We start from the raw sequence: 20,000 nt of genomic DNA, 5'->3' as shown, positions 1-20,000 counted from the left end.
CTCTGTGGATCCAGTCCACACTGAACACCCCCCCCAGACCCACAAGGCCCCAGTCCTGACAGCTCTCCCTGCTGACAGCCGACGTCATGCGAGCGTAACCCTAGGAGACATCACAAACATCATGTGAAGTCCACAGATTATCACCTGTGTGCTGCAGGTGTGTCTCCTCTGGGTTTACCTGGAAGTGTCCTGAGCCCTGCACAGAGAAGACCAGGATGATGATGCTGTGCTCAATGAAGGCTCGGCTCAGTTTGGTCTCGTTGCTCGGCGTGGTGGACCAGATCCCTCTCTGCTGCGAGATCTCGATGTTCCTCATGTTGCTGCTCTTCATGATGAAATATCTCATGGAGGAGAGAAGCAGCTGAGGAGACGCCGAGTGAGACGCCTGCAGGGAGACAGAGCCATGAGGAGACAGAGCGATGAGGAAACAGAGCCATGAGGAGACAGAGCGATGAGGAGACAGAGCGGTGAGGAGACAGAGCGATGAGGAGACAGAGCGATGAGGAGACAGAGCGATGAGGAGACAGAGCGATGAGGAGACAGAGCGATGAGGAGACAGAGCCATGAGACAGAGCGGTGAGGAGACAGAGCCATGAGGAGACAGAGCGGTGAGGAGACAGAGCGATGAGGAGACAGAGCGGTGAGGAGACAGAACGATGAGGAGACAGAGCGATGAGGAAACAGAGCCATGAGGAGACAGAGCGATGAGGAGACAGAGCGATGAGGAGACAGAGCGATGAGGAACACAGAGCGATGAGGAACACAGAGCGGTGAGGAGACAGAGCGATGAGGAGACAGAGCCGTGAGGAGACAGAGCCGTGAGGAGACAGAGCCGTGAGGAGACAGAGCCATGAGGAGACAGAGCGATTAGGAGACAGAGCCGTGAGGAGACAGAGCCGTGAGGAGACAGAGCGATGAGGAACACAGAGCGGTGAGGAGACAGAGCGATGAGGAGACAGAGCCGTGAGGAGACAGAGCCGTGAGGAGACAGAGCGGTGAGGAGACAGAGCCATGAGGAACACAGAGCGATGAGGAGACAGAACGATGAGGAGACAGAGCCGTGAGGAGACAGAGCGATGAGGAGACAGAGCCGTGAGGAGACAGAGCGGTGAGGAGACAGAGCGATGAGGAACACAGAGCGATGAGGAGAGTGCTGTAAGTGCATTGTGGGTAATGATTTTACAGGTAAATAAGGATGAGGAATGTGTGTGTGGTCTGTTTTCTGATCCTTTTTAAATCAGCATCAGACGACGTCACAGGTGAGAACAACACACAGAGGGTTTCACAGTGGTTACCTTTCCTGAGGAGGCGGGGCTGTCAGAGGGAGTGTCCACAGAGGAGGAGTTAGTGGAGGAGGCGGGTTCTTCACACAGTAAGGTCTCGTCTCTGCTGTTAGCTTTCACCTGAGGACGTCCTGAACCGGCTGGAGTCCGGCACAACCTGACACAAACAACAACAAACGTCTTTTAATGTCTGACTGCCTGAGTCTGCAGGATGTGTCTGGGGGTTTTGATTGGTCAGTGTGTCAGTAAGCCTCCAGGGGTTTTGATTGGTCGGTGTGTCATTAAGCCTCCAGGGGTTTTGATTGGTCGGTGTGTCAGTGAGCCTCGTGTGTGAGTCGTCTCCTCACCTGTCGCTGGTGGACTGTGGGGGTATTTGTGGGCTCTTTGAGTTCCTCATAGAGATCTGGGGTCCCTCCTCTGATGACATGGGTCGGGGTCTCTGTCCGATCCCTGTGGGCTGCTGAAGCCCCGCCCCCTGCTCCTCTGCTGTGAGGACCTGAGGGACAAAAGTCAGAGCTGATTGGTTGAACCTGACTCACGAAGTGAAAGAGTAAAACATGAGAGCAGCTGTAGGTACAGATGTAAGAAAAGAGAAGATGACCTACAGACACCAGGGTCCTGATGATGGACTCGTCCTGTTGGCTCCACGGTTTAGAGGGACACCTGATCCTCCTGAGGAACAGGTTCTGCCACTTCTGCCTCAGATCAAACACCAGACCTGCAGCCTGATGGACCAGAAGAGGGATCCAGATTCATTAAACACAGACCAGAAGAGGGGTCCAGATTCATTAAACACAGACCAGAAGAGGGGTCCAGATTCATTAAACACAGACCAGAAGAGGGGTCCAGATTCATTAAACACAGACCAGAAGAGGGGTCCATTTGTAACCCTAAATATGAGACTTAGTTTCTAATATTCTATCAAAGGAACAAATTCAAAAGGTTAAAGTTCATGTGAGTGTTTAAACAGCTGATCTGAATGATGTCTTCATGATGAGCAGGTAAAGCACACAGCAGCGTTTCCTCACCTCTCTGTCACACTGAAACACCAACCAATCATCAAGCTTCATCTCAGCCAGCTCCTCCACCTCACTGTCACTGACCTCATCCAGGGGAGCATCTGAAAGAGACACACCAAGTCTGAGAGGACGGCCGAAACATATACTGTTAATACAACACAAACACAACCTGTCTGTGTGTTACCTCTGTGTTACCTGTGTCTGTGTTACCTGTGTCTGTGTGTTACCTCTGTGTTACCTGTGTCTGTGTTACCTGTGTCTGTGTTACCTGTGTCTGTGTGTTACCTGTGTCTGTGTGTTACCTGTGTCTGTGTGTTACCTGTGTCTGTGTTACCTGTGTCTGTGTGTTACCTGTGTCTGTGTTACCTGTGTCACCTGTGTCTGTGTGTTACCTGTGTCTGTGTGTTACCTGTCTGTGTGTTACCTGTCTCTGTGTTACCTGTCTCTGTGCTACCTGTCTCTGTGTTACCTGTCTCTGTGTGTTACCTGTCTCTGTGTGTTACCTGTCTCTGTGTTACCTGTCTCTGTGTTACCTGTGTCTGTGTGTTACCTGTGTCTGTGTGTTACCTGTGTCTGTGTTACCTGTGTCTGTGTGTTACCTGTGTCTGTGTGTTACCTGTGTCACCTGTGTCTGTGTGTTACCTGTCTGTGTGTTACCTGTGTGTTACCTGTGTCTGTGGTACCTGTGTCTGTGTGTTACCTGTGCCTGTGTTACCTGTGTCTGTGTTACCTGTGTCTGTGTTTCCTGTCTCTGTGTTACCTGTGTCTGTGTTACCTGTGTCTGTGTTACCTGTGTCTCGGTGACCAGCAGGATCCTGGAAGGCGGAGTCAGGCAGTCTTGAACAGCCTCCAAAGATGGCCACAGTGATGGGCGTAACCACAGAGCAGCAGCGAACGCTCGCCATCCTTTGACCTCGACTCATCTCATTGTAGATCAGCCAATCAGTGGGCAGAGTCCTGGGGGGCCGCACCAAGTCAGTCTACACACACACACACAGACACACACACACACACACACACACACACACACACACACACACACACACACACACACACACGAGTAAAAGAATCATCACTGAGCATGCTCAGTAGACAGTAGGTGTTCTTGCAGTACCTCCTTGTTGTGGGCGGGGCTGAGGATGGAGGTGGGGTGGAAGATGACCTTCTTCTCTCTGGTACTGGACAGCAGGGAGGTCTCTGGGTTCATGTGGACCAGGTTAGGATACATGCCGGCCACCAGTGCCGCCTTCACCACAGCCCAGTTTTCAGAGTTCAGGTTCACGTCCCGGATGTCACTGCCCCCCCGGGCACGCACGAAACCTGCAGGACAGAGACGACCGATCGTTTTCACCCTTTGATGGTCAAACCTTCAGACTCAGGTAAGATGTTGACCCCTGCTCTGACCCTCTCAGAGGGGCTGTCAGGATTAAGATATCAGGTCCGTCCTGTCTCCATGACAACAGTCTGTTGACAACGGTCGCTGTATGAGCGACACTGCTCGGTTACTTTTTACTGCATGATTGATATTCAAGATCGTTTATTTCCCGATCAGACACGGAGCGAGGAGGATGAGGGTACATGACACGATCTGTAGGAGGTTAAACTATGGGGAATATCAAACATTTAGAAAAGAGCGCCGGTGACAGATTTTCAACTTGAGCGCTCGATGAATTACATGAATGTAAACAAACTGACCGATGGCTCGTAGCTGTCCCAGCAGCTGGGTCCTCATACCCAGGATCATGTCCATGGTGGCCTGAGACAGGAAGTTCTTCTCACAGAAGGATCTCTCCCAGCCGTCACTGCGAGCCTTCTGCCACGCCTGAAACACACAAAACAAACGTCCTGAACATCCTGAGTCAGAGCATCACACAACAATTAGTGATGAAACACCATGAAAAGAATTATGGTAAACCTAGAGGTTAAAGGTGAGGGCCTGAATTAGCTGAGGTGAAACCTAGCAGCCACACCCCCCCAATTCTACATCATTTAACAAGTGAGTCGTATAAACATTCAGCCCGAACAGTTGAAGAGAGAAATGAGCTCTAGAGACACAAACTGGTTTAGTACCAGGATGTAAACATGTTTAACATGGGGCTCTATGAGGACTGACTCACTGCAGGAGACAGACTCTAGTGGACACTGGAGGAACTGCAGCTGTAAAGTTAGACATTTTAACATGGAGCTCTATGAGGACTGACTCACTACAGGAGACAGACTCTAGTGGACACTGGAGGAACTGCAGCTGTAAAGTTAGACATTTTAACATGGAGCTCTATGAGGACTGACTCACTACAGGAGACAGACTCTAGTGGACACTGGAGGAACTGCAGCTGTAAAGTTAGACATTTTAACATGGAGCTCTATGAGGACTGACTCACTACAGGAGACAGACTCTAGTGGACACTGGAGGAACTGCAGTTTGTTTCTAGAGGTTAATGTTTTCATAATTTCTGCCGTCTGGTCCTTGAAGGTGCTGGAAAGTTATGAATTTTACCTGGAAGGCTCTGAGCAGGGCCATGTGGTCGCTGAAGGTGCTGGATGTGAAGCGTTTGCGGCAGAGCAGGGCGGCTCGTTTCAGTGAGCTCTGAGCTGGGAGGACGAACGGGTCTCTGTAGGCCAGTGTGCAGGCGATGGTTAGGACCGGGTCCAGACACTTTAGGACCACAGCACACAGGACCATCTTCCCCAGGTGAGGTTCCACAGGTAGATCAGCCAGGTGGTAGCCCAGGTCGGTCAGGTCCTCATTCTGGTCCATGGCATCGATTGTCTGAGGAGAAAGAAATATTACTTGCTGGAGAACACTGTGTTTATATATGTGGAATTTACTTTCTTTCTTTTTTTATCCTAAAACGAGACAATCTGATATTTTAATAATCATGAAAATCAAGACGTACAGAAGTTTAAAAGTGAAAGCTGACGTGAGAGCATGCAGGTTACTGATTAAAAACACAGAGAGTACATGTTTCTCATCAGGCAGGTGTGTTAGAGAGGAACAGCTGCAGGTAAACTCCTGCTCACTGACTAGAGGGAGGAGCTGGAGGGGAGACAGTGTGCAGGAATCTGTCTGCACTGTTTGGTGATTAAACCAATAAATGACCTATTGTGCGTCTAGGTCTTCTAGTTTTGTTGCCGTGGTTACAAACAGGTATGGATATGGTTTGATAGAGCAGTACTTTCAGGTAGCTGTCACCTTGAGCATGTGCACGGCATTCTTGATGGCGTAAGCAGGAGGAGGCTGAGGAGCTTTGGATAAAAACTCAGCGACAGGACACGAGGAGGGGGCCAACAGTTTGGTCTGCAGACACAGATCCTGAAAACAACAAGAGGACATCATGTGACCTTTGTGTGTGTGTGTGTGTGTGTGTGTGTGTGTGTGTGTGTGTGTGTGTGTGTGTGTGTGTGTGTGTGTACCTGCAGAGGCATCCTCAGCAGCTGTGGGACCTGGAACTCCAGCATGTTGTTGAATCGGAGTCGACTGAAGAGGTGGAAACAGATCCCAGGTCTGCAGCGTCCGGCTCTGAGGACAGACAGACACACACACACACACACACACACACACACACACAGATAAACACACACACACACACACACACACACACACAGATAAACACACACACACACACACACACACACACACACACACACACACACACACACACACACACACACACACACACACACACACACAGATAAACACACACACACACACACACACACACAGATAAACACACACACACACACACACACACACACACACACACAGATAAACACACACACAAAGGGTTAAAGTGATGTCATCAGCTGGTATGAAAAGGTTACCTCCCCTTCCTCTGCAGAGCGCTGGCTTTAGAGATCCACACCGTCTTCAACATGGACACATGACTCAGAGTGTCGAAGGATTTCTACAGCAGGAAGCAGACGATCAGTTTATGATGGGGGGGGTAACCCGGGGGGGTAACCCAGGAGGGGTCATACAGGGGGGGGGTCACACACCTCTTTAACCTTCCCTGAGTCGATGACAAACACCACGTCGTTGATGGTGATGCTGGTCTCTGCGATGTTGGTGGACAGAATCTGAAGACACAATGAGAAACAGAGAGAAGGTAAACTCTGAACACGAACACACACACACACACACACGCACACTTCCTGTACTGTGTTGTTCAGTGCTGATCGTTAGAGCTAAAAGCTTAATTGTTCATTTTGCTTAGTTTCTTACGACTGTTGTTTCCAACACACTGTACGTTCAGACAAACAGAAGAAATCCAAAAGCACTCTTTCTCTCTAGCGACAAACCTGCAAAACAGTTTTGTTTATTTTAGCTACCTACTCTTAGCCTAGCTTAGCAGTTAGCTTCTTTTTCTGTCTCTCCCTCTCCTGCTCTCTCTTGCTCTACGTGTCAGATGTTAAGTTACTCCTCGTCCTCCTTTAGTGATAATGATACTTGTAAGAAATGTAGTTTATTTTTAGCTTTGGAGGCGAGGGTGTCTGAGTTAGAGAGACGGCTCCGCACCATTGAGTCGGAGTCATCGTATGCAGCAGTAGTTAGCTAGCCACCTGTAGCCGGTGCGGGCCGACATAGCTTGGCTTCCCCCCCGGTAGCTCCCGAGCAGCCGGGAGGCAGTGGCTGGGTTACTGTCCGAGGGAAGCATAGTCGAAAACCGAAGCACACGGTTCCCCACCAACCACTTCACGTTTCAAACAAATTTTCCCCACTCAGCAACACACCCGCTGAGAATAAAACTCTGATAATTGGAGACTCCATAGTCCGAAACGTGAAGCTAGCGAAGTCAGCGGGCATAGTTAGGTGTATACCCGGGGCCAGAGCGGGCGACATCGCATCTCATTTAAAGTTGCTGACAAAGACTAAAGGTAGATTTGATACAATCGTAATTCATGTCGGCACAAATGACTCCCGACTACGTCAGTCTGAAGTCACTAAGGTTAATGTGGAGTCGGTGTGTACTTTAGCTAAGACAATGTCGGACTCCGTAGTGTTCTCTGGACCCCTCCCAAATCAGACCAAATCTGACAACAACACAGAGTTCAGACCAGGAGGCAGAGCTGCAGTCTTACACACTTCTCTGCGCCTCCCTTAGATCTGTCTCCCAGTCACTATAGCTGTAATTCTGAATCTAACTGTAGTTATACTATAGGTACTGTGTCTGTCCCCCGGCCCAGACCCGTTTTTACAAGTCATCCAAACGTAGAAAAAAAAGGCGTGAAGCGGCGCTCTGAACACGGTTAACTCAATCGTAAAGACTCACGATCTTCCTGATTCCAGGTGGAGACGTCTTCATGGCTTTCTTCTGATCTGACGTCTGCATGTCTGAGTGCAGAGTGAACACCTGGTACCTGACACACACACACACACACACACACACACACACACACACACACACACACACACACACACACACACACACACACACACACACACACACACACACACACACACACACACACACACACACACACACACACACACACACACACACACACACACACACACACACACACACACACACACACACACACACACACCTGATGAATGAATACAGGACTTATCAACACCTTCAGTAAACAGCCTGACCCATGTTAGTGCATGATGTCATCCTGTGAAGTACAGGTGGGCGATATGGGAAAAATATCATATCACAATTTTTTTGGGGGAAAAATCACGATCACGACTTTTTTCCAACTGATCTTTAGACAAATTTGTAAGTTACTGACCAGTTCAACCAAACTTATTTCCCTGTATGATGTTTTTAAAAGCACAAAAATGTGCAGACAAGTTTAATCTATTTGAAAAACATCTTTGTAGGAGGTCTGGAGGTCTCACCCAGAACATCTTTAGCAACAGAAATGTCTTTCCCTCGATTTGATCAATATTTATGAACAATTTGAAGGTTTTCCTCACCACTTTGAAATGATGATTTAGTTATGTGTCCTCTTTTTATGTTCATCAGGAACATTTTCACACAGTGATGCATTCATTTAAAAACATGTAGACTTCAAGTTCTTGTGTTTCTGTTCTATTTTAGTCCTGCAGAGTTCCTCCAGCTGGAGCTTCATACAGGCTCTGCAGTCTTTGTTGTTTTTATGACATCATTGGACTAACTTTAGTTTAGTTTATATATAATCAAACATAATACAGAATGTGTTCATTCTGTGACACATGATCAAAGTAAGTTTTACTGACAGAAGAGTTTAATTCATAGAGGGGGCGGGACATTGTTGATTGACAGACAGACAGTCACCATGGTTACTCACTCTCACCTGCCTGCTGCTTTGTAACGTCGTTTAGTGTAATCCCTATAGGTTCAGTTATCACAATAGGTGAGCTTCAGGTGGAGAAGCTTGATAGTAACTTTTAAAAACTGAGAGAGAGCAGAAAACACAGACAGCAACATTTTAAACACCGGGGTTATATCTCTCATCACTGTCTGTCTGAGCTCCTCTCTGTCTGACTCTCAGTACTGTTAACGTCTCTCCGGCTCGTTAAACAGTTTCTTGTGTCGCTATCTCAGATGTAATCTTAACTGTGCACACTATGCAGATAAGTTAACTGTTGATCACGCCGTGTCGGTTTACAAAAATATCAGAACATTTGCATATAACTGGGATGGAGTTGTTTTTGCGGACTTTACTTTTAAGTTTTGTTTTCACCGCTGCAGAGCAGGAGGGGGTGGGGGGAGAGACGCGTCTGTGTGGGAGCATAAACTGCAGCATGATAAAATAAACACATGAGCCCACCACTAGTGTGAATGAACAGGTAAACTCACCTGCATGATGTCATGCTGTGAATGAACAGGTAAACTCACCTGTCAGAGTTCACTGTGAATCTCTTGTCATCATACAGGATTCGATCTCTCAGACAAACGATCTCATCGTATCCAGGGAGGAAGATCAGAGCGGCTCCTGAACAACAGACACAGAGCAGGGATCAGACTCATGATGATGACATCATCACTTTAATGATTCTGAGAGGGGGGGGACAGGGTCTTCAGTGAGTCTCTGACCGTCAGCTGAGGTCGAGCAGATGTTGTGCAGCAGGTCCATGATGAGGTCCAGGTCCACACGCTCATCATCAAAGCTGTGATGGTAAAGTCTGAGTAACTCCTGCTCCTCTGGACTCAGGTCTGTGTCCCCCCCCTGGACCAGAGACCACTCCCCCACACCTGGACCCCCTACAGCCCTGCACAGAGACACAGGTAACACATTCATATAACTAACTGGTAATAAAGAGTTAAACTGGTGCAGTGAAGCTGCTGGTTAAACTCTTCACACTCACAGAGATGCTTGGAGGAGATCCACAGCGTCGCTCTGCTGGAAGTGTTGAGCGTAATCCATGGCTGTCCTGAAAACAGATCCAAACACTCAGAGTGTTTCACAGTCCTCTTTGTTTAATCAAACATCTGCTCTGGTTCATGAGCGAGTCCTACCACCCGTTAGAAGTCTTCATGTTGACGTCTGCTCCCATGCTCAGCAGCTGCTCCACCTGAGGGATGAAGCCCCGCCCAGCTGCCACCATCAGGGGGGTGGAGCCTGTCTCAGTATGTCTGTAGTCCACTGAGTCACACAACACATGATCACTGTGGTTATGATATGAAAATCAAATGCATTCAGTGTGTTCAGCTGCAGGTCCTCACAGCATGAATGTTCTGTAAGTCATGATAAAAACTCAAAGCTATGTGAGCGTTACAGTATAAAGCTACAACATGATGTAGATGACATATCACATGTATCATCCAGACGAGCTTTTATCGCCATAGTAACATGACCTACAGTATGAACATTAACAGTAGTGTTCGTACCGCTGACGCTCTCGTACAGGATGAGGTTAAACAGCTGAGTGAAAGCTTCCTCTTCTTCATGGAGGAAGATTCTGGAAATACAGCCGTCCATCTCCTTCTGAATCCACGGCTCCACCTGTTCTCCATCCTGACATCCAATCACAGGACAGTCAGTCAGACTGACATCCAATCAGAGGACAGTCAGTCTGTCTGACATCCAATCAGAGGACAGTCAGTCAGACTGACATCCAATCAGAGGACAGTCAGTCTGTCTGACATCCAATCAGAGGACAGTCAGTCAGACTGACATCCAATCAGAGGACAGCCAGTCAGACTGACATCCAATCAGAGGACAGTCAGTCAGACTGACATCCAATCAGAGGACAGTCAGACAGACTGACACACACTCATACCAAGGCGTGTGTTTGTCTATATGTGTGTGTGTGTGTGTGTGTGTGTATTTACAGTGGTCAGTGAGGATGTGTCTCCTCTGTCCTGCAGGAGGCTCTGAGTAGGGGTCCCAGGACTCCTCCCCCCTCTCTCTCCAGGTGAGCTGCTCTCCACAGCTTTACACCATTCAGACAGGTGTTTGTGATCCTGCTCCTCTGAGGACACACACACACACACACACACACACACACACACACACACACACACACACACACACACACACACACACACACACACACACACACACACACACACACACAGGGTGTCAGGCTGTGTTTTAAGGTTCTTATATTGAACAATAGTTAATGTAATGTTCTCACTCCTCTCAGCGTCCTCTTTGTGTTTCTTCTTCATGTCGTCGTTGTTGAAGCCGGTCAGTCTGAGAACGTCCTCCAGGAACAACTCCTTCACTTCAAACTGTCGGCCTTTCACTGAAACATATAACAAAGAGTTTAACTTCCACTCAGAGGAGTGAGAACACAACATCTACATCTGATTTTCACTCAGAGCTCAGAACACTCGTCACTAACAAACAAAGAAACAAACAAAGAAACAAACACACAAACAAACACAGCCTCACGTCTGATGATGGGACAGTTTCCAAAATATTTGAGGAACAGGTCGACGTCCAGAGCAGCACTGGACAGGATGAGTTTGAGGGTCGGGATCTTCTGCAGGACGTCTCTCATCTTAATGAGCAGGAAGTCGGTCAGACCGTCGCGCTCGTGAACCTCGTCCTGCACAAACACAACACCACTTCAAACATGTGTGTGTTAACCCTTTAATCCCCGTCCTGACTCAGTGTGTGTGTGTGTGCTGCTCACCACGATGACGTGCGTGACCGTGGTCAGGCTGGCGTCTCCAGCCATCAGCGTCCTGAGGAAGACACCGCTGGTGCAGAAGGTCAGACGAGTCTTTGGAGAAACCCTGAGGGGACGAAACTAAAAGTCATGAAACTGAGCTTACCTGAGGAGCCTCTTCACACTGAGACAAGAGTCAGGTCGACTTCCTGCATCAGGTTTAAACACTAACGACCTCCTTCTGACTCTCCCCCCCCCACCCCCCACTTCCCTGGTTCCACTCTTATCTCTCAGGCTGCACTCAGTTCATACAGTTTAAATCCTTCAAATCCGAGCCCTCCCCAGTCACTACAGGTCTGCCCCAGGGCTCTGTCCTGGGTCCCCTTCTCTTCATCACCTACCTCCTCCCCCTTCGCAATATTTTCTGTAAATTCAAAATACTTTTCCACTGCTTTGGAGATGACACCCAGCTCTACCTCCTCATCTGCACTAAATCCTTATTATCCAGAGTTTGCAGTTTCTCCCTCACTATGGACAGCTCCTCAGTTTCCCCTCAGGTTAAGAGTCAGGGTGTCATCCTCGACAGCACACATTCCAATCCCATTTCAATAACATTACCCGGTCTGCATACTTCCACCTAACAAACATGTAGGTGTTACAGGTGTTCCAGGTGTTCCAGGTGTTCCAGATGTTACAGGTGTTACAGGTGTTACAGGTGTTAGCGTAGCGTACCTGCTCTCCAGTCGGATGTGGTATCCCACAGTCTGGCCCACGCTCTCTCCTCTCTCCGCTGCGACTCTCTCGGCCACAGCGATGGCGGCGAGTCTTCTGGGCTGAGTGCAGAAGATCCTGCAGGGCTCCTCGACCCTGCTGCACTCATCCAGCACAAACTGAGGGATCTGAAGATAGAAACAGCTGTGATGGATGCTGGAGTCACTCTGAGCTGCTCACACACAGTTTGAGAAGACATTGTTGTGCTAACTTACTGAAACTGAAACGTTGCTGATGTGTGCAGATGTGTGAACGCCTCACCTGAGTGGTCTTCCCTGAGCCGGTCTCTCCCAGCACCAGCAGCACTCGGTGGTCTCTGATGAGCTGCAGGATCTCTTCCTGTCGTTCGTGGACGGGCAGAGAGCATCTGAAGGCGTCCAGTTCTGACGGACTCCTCCGGCGAGGAACCATGGGGATCCCGTTATTCAGACGGCCACTCGCTCTGTTCCTGTCACAGCCGCCGTCTGAGGAGAGAGAGCATCTGTTCAGCACACACACACACACAGAGTGATGGGAGGTTGACAGCCTGACACTGACCGGACTCTGCAGAGGGAGACATGCTGCTCTGGTTCTGCAGCTCCGAGCGCTCCTTACTGCTCAGAGGAAACCTCTGCAGCAGGCTGCGCACGTAGAACAACGAGTTATGGGAGAGAGAGAGAGGCATGGTGGGGCGAGGTTTATCTGAACCATCCTTCTTCCTGAGGGTGAGGAAACGCTTTGATCCTTTCCTGAAACACACACACACACACACACACACACACACACACACACACAGACACACAGACACACAAAGAGACACACACACACACACACACAGACACACACACACACGCCTTTTTATACCACATTTACCCTGAAGGAGGAGGAGGTAGAGGAGGAGGAAGAGGAGGAGGAGGAAGAAGAAGAGGAGGAGGAGGAGGAGGAAGAAGAGGAGGAAGAAGAGGAGGAGGAGGAAGAGGAAGAGGAGGAGGAAGAAGAGGAGGAGGAGGAGGAAGAAGAGGAGGAAGAAGAGGAGGAGGAAGAAGAAGAGGAGGAAGAGGTAGAGGAGGAGGAAGAAGAGGAGGAAGAGGAGGAGGAGGAAGAAGAGGAGGAGGAAGAGGAGGAAGAGGTAGAGGAGGAGGAAGAAGAGGAGGAAGAGGAGGAGGAAGAAGAAGAGGAGGAAGAAGAGGAAGAGGAGGAAAAGGTAGAGGAGGAAGAGGAGGAGGAGGAGGAGGAAGAGGAAGAGGAAGAGGAGAAGGAGGAAGAGGAGAAGGAGGAAGAGAAGGAAGAAGAGGAAGAGGAAGAGGAGAAGGAGGAAGAGGAGAAGGAGGAAGAAGAGGAGGAGGAGGAGAAGGAGGAAGAGGAGGAGAAGGAGGAAGAGGAAGAGGAGGAGGAAGAGGAGAAGGAGGAAGAGGAGAAGGAGGAAGAGGAGGAAGAGGAGGAGGAGGAGAAGGAGGAAGAGGAGGAGGAGGAGGAGAAGGAGGAAGAGGCGGAGAAGGAGGAAGAGGAGAAGGAGGAAGAGGAGGAAGAGGAGGAGAAGGAGGAAGAGGAGGAAGAGGAGAAGGAGGAAGAGGAGGAAGAGGAGAAGGAGGAAGAGGAGGAAGAGGAGGAGAAGGAGGAAGAGGAGAAGGAGGAAGAGGAGGAAGAGGAGGAGAAGGAGGAAGAGGAGAAGGAGGAAGAGGAGGAAGAGGAGGAGCTCACCCTTTACTCCTGGAGATGTATCCGAGTGACTGAGCCGTTCGATGGATGAACGCTCGCTCTGTGCTCGTCAGCGAGGAGGGAAACTCCATCTCTGCTCGATCAGAGGAAACATGAAGAGTGAGGAGGAGCATCACAACAACACAACATGTGTTGTTTATGTGTTTACAAACAGCTGATACCTTTGTCGTCACTGAAGCGGAACATGTCCAGAGCTTGGCTCACTGAGATCTTCACCTCTTCATCCACGTGGATCTCTTTCAGACCATTAGACCTGGACCCTCTACCCGCCCCCCTCTGGCTCCTGGACCCTTTGTGTGAGGCTGAGTGAGACATGATGCTGCAACACAACAACAACACAATGTGACAACATGACAACAACACAATGTGACAACAACACAACAACACAATATGACAACATGACAACAACACAATGTGACAACAACACAATGTGACAACGTGACAACACAATGTGACAACATGACAACACAATGTGACAACATGACAACATGACAACAACACAATGTGACAACATGACAACACAATGTGACAACAACACAATGTGACAACATGACAACAACACAATGTGACAACATGACAACACAACAACAACACAATGTGACAACAACACAACAACAACACAATGTGACATGACAACACAATGTGACAACATGACAACAATGTGACAACAACACAATGTGACAACATGACAACAACACAATGTGACAACAACACAACAACAACACAATGTGACAACATGACAACACAACAACAACACAATGTGACAACAACACAACAACAACACAATGTGACAACAACACAATGTGACAACATGACAACAACACAATGTGACAACAACACAATGTGACAACATGACAACACAATGTGACAACATGACAACAACACAATGTGACAACAACACAATGTGACAACATGACAACACAATGTGACAACATGACAACAACACAATGTGACAACAACAACACAATGTGACAACAACACAATGTGACAACATGACAACAACACAATGTGACAACATGACAACACAATGTGACAACATGACAACATGACAACAACACAATGTGACAACATGACAACACAATGTGACAACATGACAACATGACAACAACACAATGTGACAACAACAACACAATGTGACAACATGACAACACAACAACAACACAATGTGACAACAACACAATGTGACAACAACACAATGTGACAACATGACAACAACACAATGTGACAACAACACAATGTGACAACATGACAACACAATGTGACAACATGACAACAACACAATGTGACAACAACACAATGTGACAACATGACAACAACACAATGTGACAACAACACAATGTGACAACACAATGTGACAACATGACAACAACACAATGTGACAACAACAACACAATGTGACAACAACACAATGTGACAACATGACAACACAATGTGACAACAACACAACAACAACACAATGTGACAACATGACAACACAACAACAACACAATGTGACAACAACACAACAACAACACAATGTGACAACACAATGTGACAACATGACAACAACACAATGTGACAACAACACAATGTGACAACATGACAACAACACAATGTGACAACAACACAATGTGACAACATGACAACACAATGTGACAACATGACAACAACACAATGTGACAACAACAACACAATGTGACAACAACACAATGTGACAACATGACAACAACACAATGTGACAACATGACAACACAATGTGACAACATGACAACATGACAACAACACAATGTGACAACAACACAACAACAACACAATGTGACAACATGACAACACAACAACAACACAATGTGACAACAACACAATGTGACAACATGACAACAACACAATGTGACAACAACACAATGTGACAACATGACAACACAATGTGACAACATGACAACAACACAATGTGACAACAACACAATGTGACAACAACACAATGTGACAACATGACAACAACACAATGTGACAACAACACAATGTGACAACATGACAACACAATGTGACAACATGACAACAACACAATGTGACAACAACAACACAATGTGACAACAACACAATGTGACAACATGACAACAACACAATGTGACAACACAATGTGACAACATGGCAACAACACAATGTGACAACAACACAATGTGACAACATGACAACACAATGTGACAACATGACAACATGACAACAACACAATGTGACAACATGACAACAACACAATGTGACAACACAATGTGACAACATGACAACAACACAATGTGACAACAACACAATGTGACAACATGACAACAACACAATGTGACAACAACACAACAACACAATATGACAACATGACAACAACACAATGTGACAACAACACAATGTGACAACACAATGTGACAACATGACAACAACACAATGTGACAACATGACAACATGACAACAACACAATGTGACAACATGACAACATGACAACAACACAATGTGACAACATGACAACACAATGTGACAACATGACAACACAATGTGACAACATGACAACAACACAATGTGACAACAACACAATGTGACAACGTGACAACACAATGTGACAACATGACAACACAATGTGACAACATGACAACAACACAATGTGACAACAACACAATGTGACAACATGACAACACAATGTGACAACAACACAATGTGACAACATGACAACAACACAATGTGACAACATGACAACACAACAACAACACAATGTGACAACAACACAACAACAACACAATGTGACATGACAACACAATGTGACAACAACACAATGTGACAACACAATGTGACAACACAATGTGACAACAACACAATGTGACAACAACACAACAACAACACAATGTGACAACATGACAACACAACAACAACACAATGTGACAACAACACAACAACAACACAATGTGACAACAACACAATGTGACAACATGACAACATGACAACAACACAATGTGACAACAACACAACAACAACACAATGTGACAACATGACAACACAACAACAACACAATGTGACAACAACACAATGTGACAACATGACAACAACACAATGTGACAACATGACAACAACATAATGTGACAACATGACGACAACACAATGTGACAGCATGACAACAACACAATGTGACAACATGACAACAACACAATGTGACAGCATGACAACAACACAATGTGACAGCATGACAACAACACAATGTGATAACATGACAACATGACAACACAATGTGACAACAACACAATGTGACAACAACACAATGTGACAACATGACAGTTTACCTCTCTACAGTCAGACAGGTGAGCAGGAGTTTACCTCTCTACAGTCAGACAGGTGAGCAGGAGTTTACCTCTCTACAATCAGAGAGGTGAGCAGGAGTTTACCTCTCTACAATCAGACAGGTGAGCAGGAGTTTACCTCTCTACAATCAGAGAGGTGAGCAGGAGTTTACCTCTCTACAGTCAGACAGGTGAGCAGGAGTTTACCTCTCTACAATCAGACAGGTGAGCAGGAGTTTACCTCTCTACAGTCAGACAGGTGAGCAGGAGTTTACCTCTCTACAGTCAGACAGGTGAGCAGGAGTTTACCTCTCTACAGTCAGACAGGTGAGCAGGAGTTTACCTCTCAGGTACTTTGACTACTCTTATCGATCAGTAAAACCCCAAGTTGGATGTATGGGTGTCGTAAAGTTTCAAAGAATGGAGCTTGTTGTTGTTGTCGTTTCTCTGATTCATTTCACCGGTAACGAAACTCAGAGCTAATGTAAGCTAACTTGGCTAATGTTAGCTAATGTTAGCCTCCGTCGTGTTCAGAGAAACATGACGAAGTCCAAACTGAAGCTAGCATCATGTTTATCTCATCATTATTCTAAGAACTCACCTTTACCTGTCTGTTAGAGAAGAGCTTCAGCTTTCACACGAACACCACCCGGTCACTTTAGGGGACGGACACTAGTGCTCAAACATTCTGCGCATGCGTGCTCTGGTTCTGGCTGTCTACATCTGGTCCCGCTCCTTCAAAATAAAATAATTTTGTATTACTCTTTAAAGAGCTCGAAATTATTTTAATTCACCTGACTAATAAAACCAGATACATGCAGTGCACAGACGATCCACCAGACCATTTACATTATTATATTCATCACTTTAATAAGATAAAGAAATAAAAACATTCAAACTGTTACTGACACACTTTATCTTGTCGATGGGGTGGGGGGGGGGGGGGGGGGTCACGGGCCATCTGGTCCCTGTATGACCAAAGTGGGCACAAAGTCAGACACGACTAAAGGAACATTTACGTCAGGTTAAGAGAGTGAAAAAACATCTTTATTCATATTCACATTTAAAGTTCAAACAACAAGAAACATCTGTACAAAAAAACAAAAACATCACCAGCAGAGAGTCACATGGAGAGGAGAGGAGGAGAGAGGAGGAGGGGAGGAGGAGAGAGGAGGGGGGGAGGAGGAGGAGAGAGGAGGAGGGAGGAGGAGAGGGGAGGAGGGGAGGAGGAGGGGAGGAGGAGAGAGGAGGAGGGGAGGAGGAGAGAGGAGGAGGGGAGGAGGAGGAGAGAGGAGGAGGGAGGAGGAGAGGGGAGGAGAGGAGAGGAGGAGGAGAGAGGAGGAGAGGAGGAGGAGAGAGGAGGAGGGAGGAGGAGAGGGGAGGAGAGGAGAGGAGGAGGGGAGGAGGAGAGAGGAGGGGAGGAGAGAGGAGGAGAGAGGAGGAGGGGAGGAGAGGAGAGAGGAGGAGGGAGGAGGAGAGGAGGAGGGGAGGAGAGAGGAGGGAGGAGGAGAGGGGAGGAGAGGAGAGGAGGAGGGGAGGAGAGAGGAGGAGAAGGAGAGAGGAGGAGAGGGGAGGAGAGGAGAGAGGAGGAGAGAGGAGGGGAGGAGGGGAGAGGAGAAGGGGAGGAGGAGAGAGGAGGAGAGGAGAGGAGGAGGGGAGGAGGAGAGAGGAGGAGGGAGGAGGAGAGGGGAGGAGAGGAGGAGGGGAGGAGAGAGGAGGAGAGAAGGAGAGAGGAGGAGAGGGGAGGAGAGAGGAGGGGAGGAGAGAGGAGGAAGGGAGAGGAGAAGGGGAGGAGGACAGAGGAGGAGAGGAGAGGAGAGGAGGAGGGGAGGAGGAGAGAGGAGGAGAGAGGAGGGGAGGAGAGAGGAGGAGGGGAGGAGAGGAGAGAGGAGAGAGGAGGAGGGGAGAGAGAGGAGAGAGGGGGAGGGGAGGAGGAGAGAGGAGGGGAGGAGGAGAGAGGAGAGGAGGAGAGAGGAGGAAGAGAGGAGAGGAGGAGAGAGGAGAGAGGAGGAGGGGAGGAGAGAGGAGGAGAGGGGAGGAGGAGAGAGGAGGAGGGAGGAGGGGAGGAGAGGAGGGGAGGAGGAGAGAGGAGGAGAGAGGAGGAGGGGAGAGAGGAGAGAGGGGGAGAGAGGAGGAGAGAGGAGGAGAGGAGGGGAGGAGGAGAGAGGAGGAGGAGAGAGGAGGAGAGGAGGGGAGGAGGAGAGAGGAGAGGAGGAGGGGAGGAGGAGAGAGGAGAGGAGGAGGGGAGGAGGAGAGAGGAGGAGAGGAGGGGAGGAGGAGAGAGGAGAGGAGGAGAGAGGAGGAGGAGAGAGGAGGAGAGGAGGGGAGGAGAGAGGAGAGGAGGAGGGGAGGAGGAGAGAGGAGAGGAGGAGGAGAGGAGGAGGAGAGGAGAGAGGAGAGGAGGAGAGAGGAGGAGGAGAGGAGGAGAGAGGAGAGGAGAGAGAGGAGAGAAGGAGGAGAGAGGAGAGGAGAGAGAGGAGAGGAGAGAGGAGGAGAGGAGAGGAGAGGAGAGGAGGAGACGAGCGGCGTCTCTGTGAGGAAAACTAAAGTTGACTTTGAAATCAGGGTGATCATGTGTTTGTTTTGATGTGTGACTCGTTCACTTCAGGAGAATGAAGGATGGTAGTTTATCCTGAATTCTTTTTAGACTCAATTTTAAGAACAAATCTTTGTTTTATATTTAAAATCCATGTTTAACCTTTAACCATTTAGTGACTGGCTTTCTTTTGTCACCTGGTGTTTAAAACGTTTAAAAGAGAGACTCTGAGGTTATAAACTCGTTCAGTAACATCTCGTCTGCATCACGACGAAGAAGAAACAAAGCAGCTGAGCCTCAGGTGGAAACACGTCACGGGTCGAAACACTTCATGATGGCGTCTCGGTCAAACCT

General features: G+C 48.1%; 2 protein-coding genes across 3 annotated transcripts in view; both read right to left on the bottom strand.

Annotated features, from left to right (window-relative positions):
• ythdc2 (YTH domain containing 2) overlaps nucleotides 1-17,872 on the bottom strand; it is a 19,287-nt gene extending 1,415 nt beyond the window's left edge. Inside the window, exons 1-30 of one of the 2 annotated variants that reach the window (XM_061034605.1) lie at nucleotides 17,718-17,872; nucleotides 13,982-14,139; nucleotides 13,803-13,893; nucleotides 12,660-12,850; nucleotides 12,384-12,586; nucleotides 12,084-12,250; nucleotides 11,376-11,478; nucleotides 11,132-11,288; nucleotides 10,872-10,982; nucleotides 10,567-10,706; nucleotides 10,123-10,249; nucleotides 9,751-9,877; nucleotides 9,600-9,665; nucleotides 9,328-9,503; nucleotides 9,130-9,226; nucleotides 7,573-7,660; nucleotides 6,299-6,379; nucleotides 6,125-6,207; nucleotides 5,717-5,822; nucleotides 5,496-5,615; nucleotides 4,800-5,072; nucleotides 3,998-4,124; nucleotides 3,417-3,622; nucleotides 3,093-3,282; nucleotides 2,312-2,403; nucleotides 1,889-2,008; nucleotides 1,631-1,779; nucleotides 1,296-1,440; nucleotides 179-385; nucleotides 1-100 (exon numbers count right to left, since the gene is read on the bottom strand). The exon at nucleotides 1-100 is cut by the window's left edge and continues 83 nt beyond it. In XM_061034605.1, the coding sequence (XP_060890588.1) occupies nucleotides 1-100; nucleotides 179-385; nucleotides 1,296-1,440; nucleotides 1,631-1,779; nucleotides 1,889-2,008; nucleotides 2,312-2,403; nucleotides 3,093-3,282; nucleotides 3,417-3,622; nucleotides 3,998-4,124; nucleotides 4,800-5,072; nucleotides 5,496-5,615; nucleotides 5,717-5,822; nucleotides 6,125-6,207; nucleotides 6,299-6,379; nucleotides 7,573-7,660; nucleotides 9,130-9,226; nucleotides 9,328-9,503; nucleotides 9,600-9,665; nucleotides 9,751-9,877; nucleotides 10,123-10,249; nucleotides 10,567-10,706; nucleotides 10,872-10,982; nucleotides 11,132-11,288; nucleotides 11,376-11,478; nucleotides 12,084-12,250; nucleotides 12,384-12,586; nucleotides 12,660-12,850; nucleotides 13,803-13,893; nucleotides 13,982-14,135 (3,997 nt within the window). In that variant the 5' untranslated portion in view covers nucleotides 14,136-14,139; nucleotides 17,718-17,872. Of the gene's footprint in view, nucleotides 101-178; nucleotides 386-1,295; nucleotides 1,441-1,630; nucleotides 1,780-1,888; nucleotides 2,009-2,311; nucleotides 2,404-3,092; nucleotides 3,283-3,416; nucleotides 3,623-3,997; nucleotides 4,125-4,799; nucleotides 5,073-5,495; nucleotides 5,616-5,716; nucleotides 5,823-6,124; nucleotides 6,208-6,298; nucleotides 6,380-7,572; nucleotides 7,661-9,129; nucleotides 9,227-9,327; nucleotides 9,504-9,599; nucleotides 9,666-9,750; nucleotides 9,878-10,122; nucleotides 10,250-10,566; nucleotides 10,707-10,871; nucleotides 10,983-11,131; nucleotides 11,289-11,375; nucleotides 11,479-12,083; nucleotides 12,251-12,383; nucleotides 12,587-12,659; nucleotides 12,851-13,802; nucleotides 13,894-13,981; nucleotides 14,140-17,711 lie in introns of both variants that reach the window. The other variant, XM_061034603.1, reaches the window with a different exon arrangement.
• Nucleotides 17,873-19,565: 1,693 nt separating this feature from the next.
• The window catches only part of dcp2 (decapping mRNA 2), an 11,649-nt gene continuing 11,214 nt past the window's right edge, over nucleotides 19,566-20,000 (bottom strand). Inside the window, exon 11 of the mRNA XM_061034608.1 lies at nucleotides 19,566-20,000. This exon is cut by the window's right edge and continues 50 nt beyond it. Coding sequence (XP_060890591.1) covers nucleotides 19,959-20,000 — 42 coding nt within the window. The 3' untranslated portion in view covers nucleotides 19,566-19,958.

The sequence above is a fragment of the Labrus mixtus genome, unplaced genomic scaffold (genome assembly GCF_963584025.1).
Source record: "Labrus mixtus unplaced genomic scaffold, fLabMix1.1 SCAFFOLD_61, whole genome shotgun sequence".
Taxonomy (NCBI): domain Eukaryota; kingdom Metazoa; phylum Chordata; class Actinopteri; order Labriformes; family Labridae; genus Labrus; species Labrus mixtus.
This window is presented reverse-complemented; position numbering and strand designations above follow the sequence as displayed.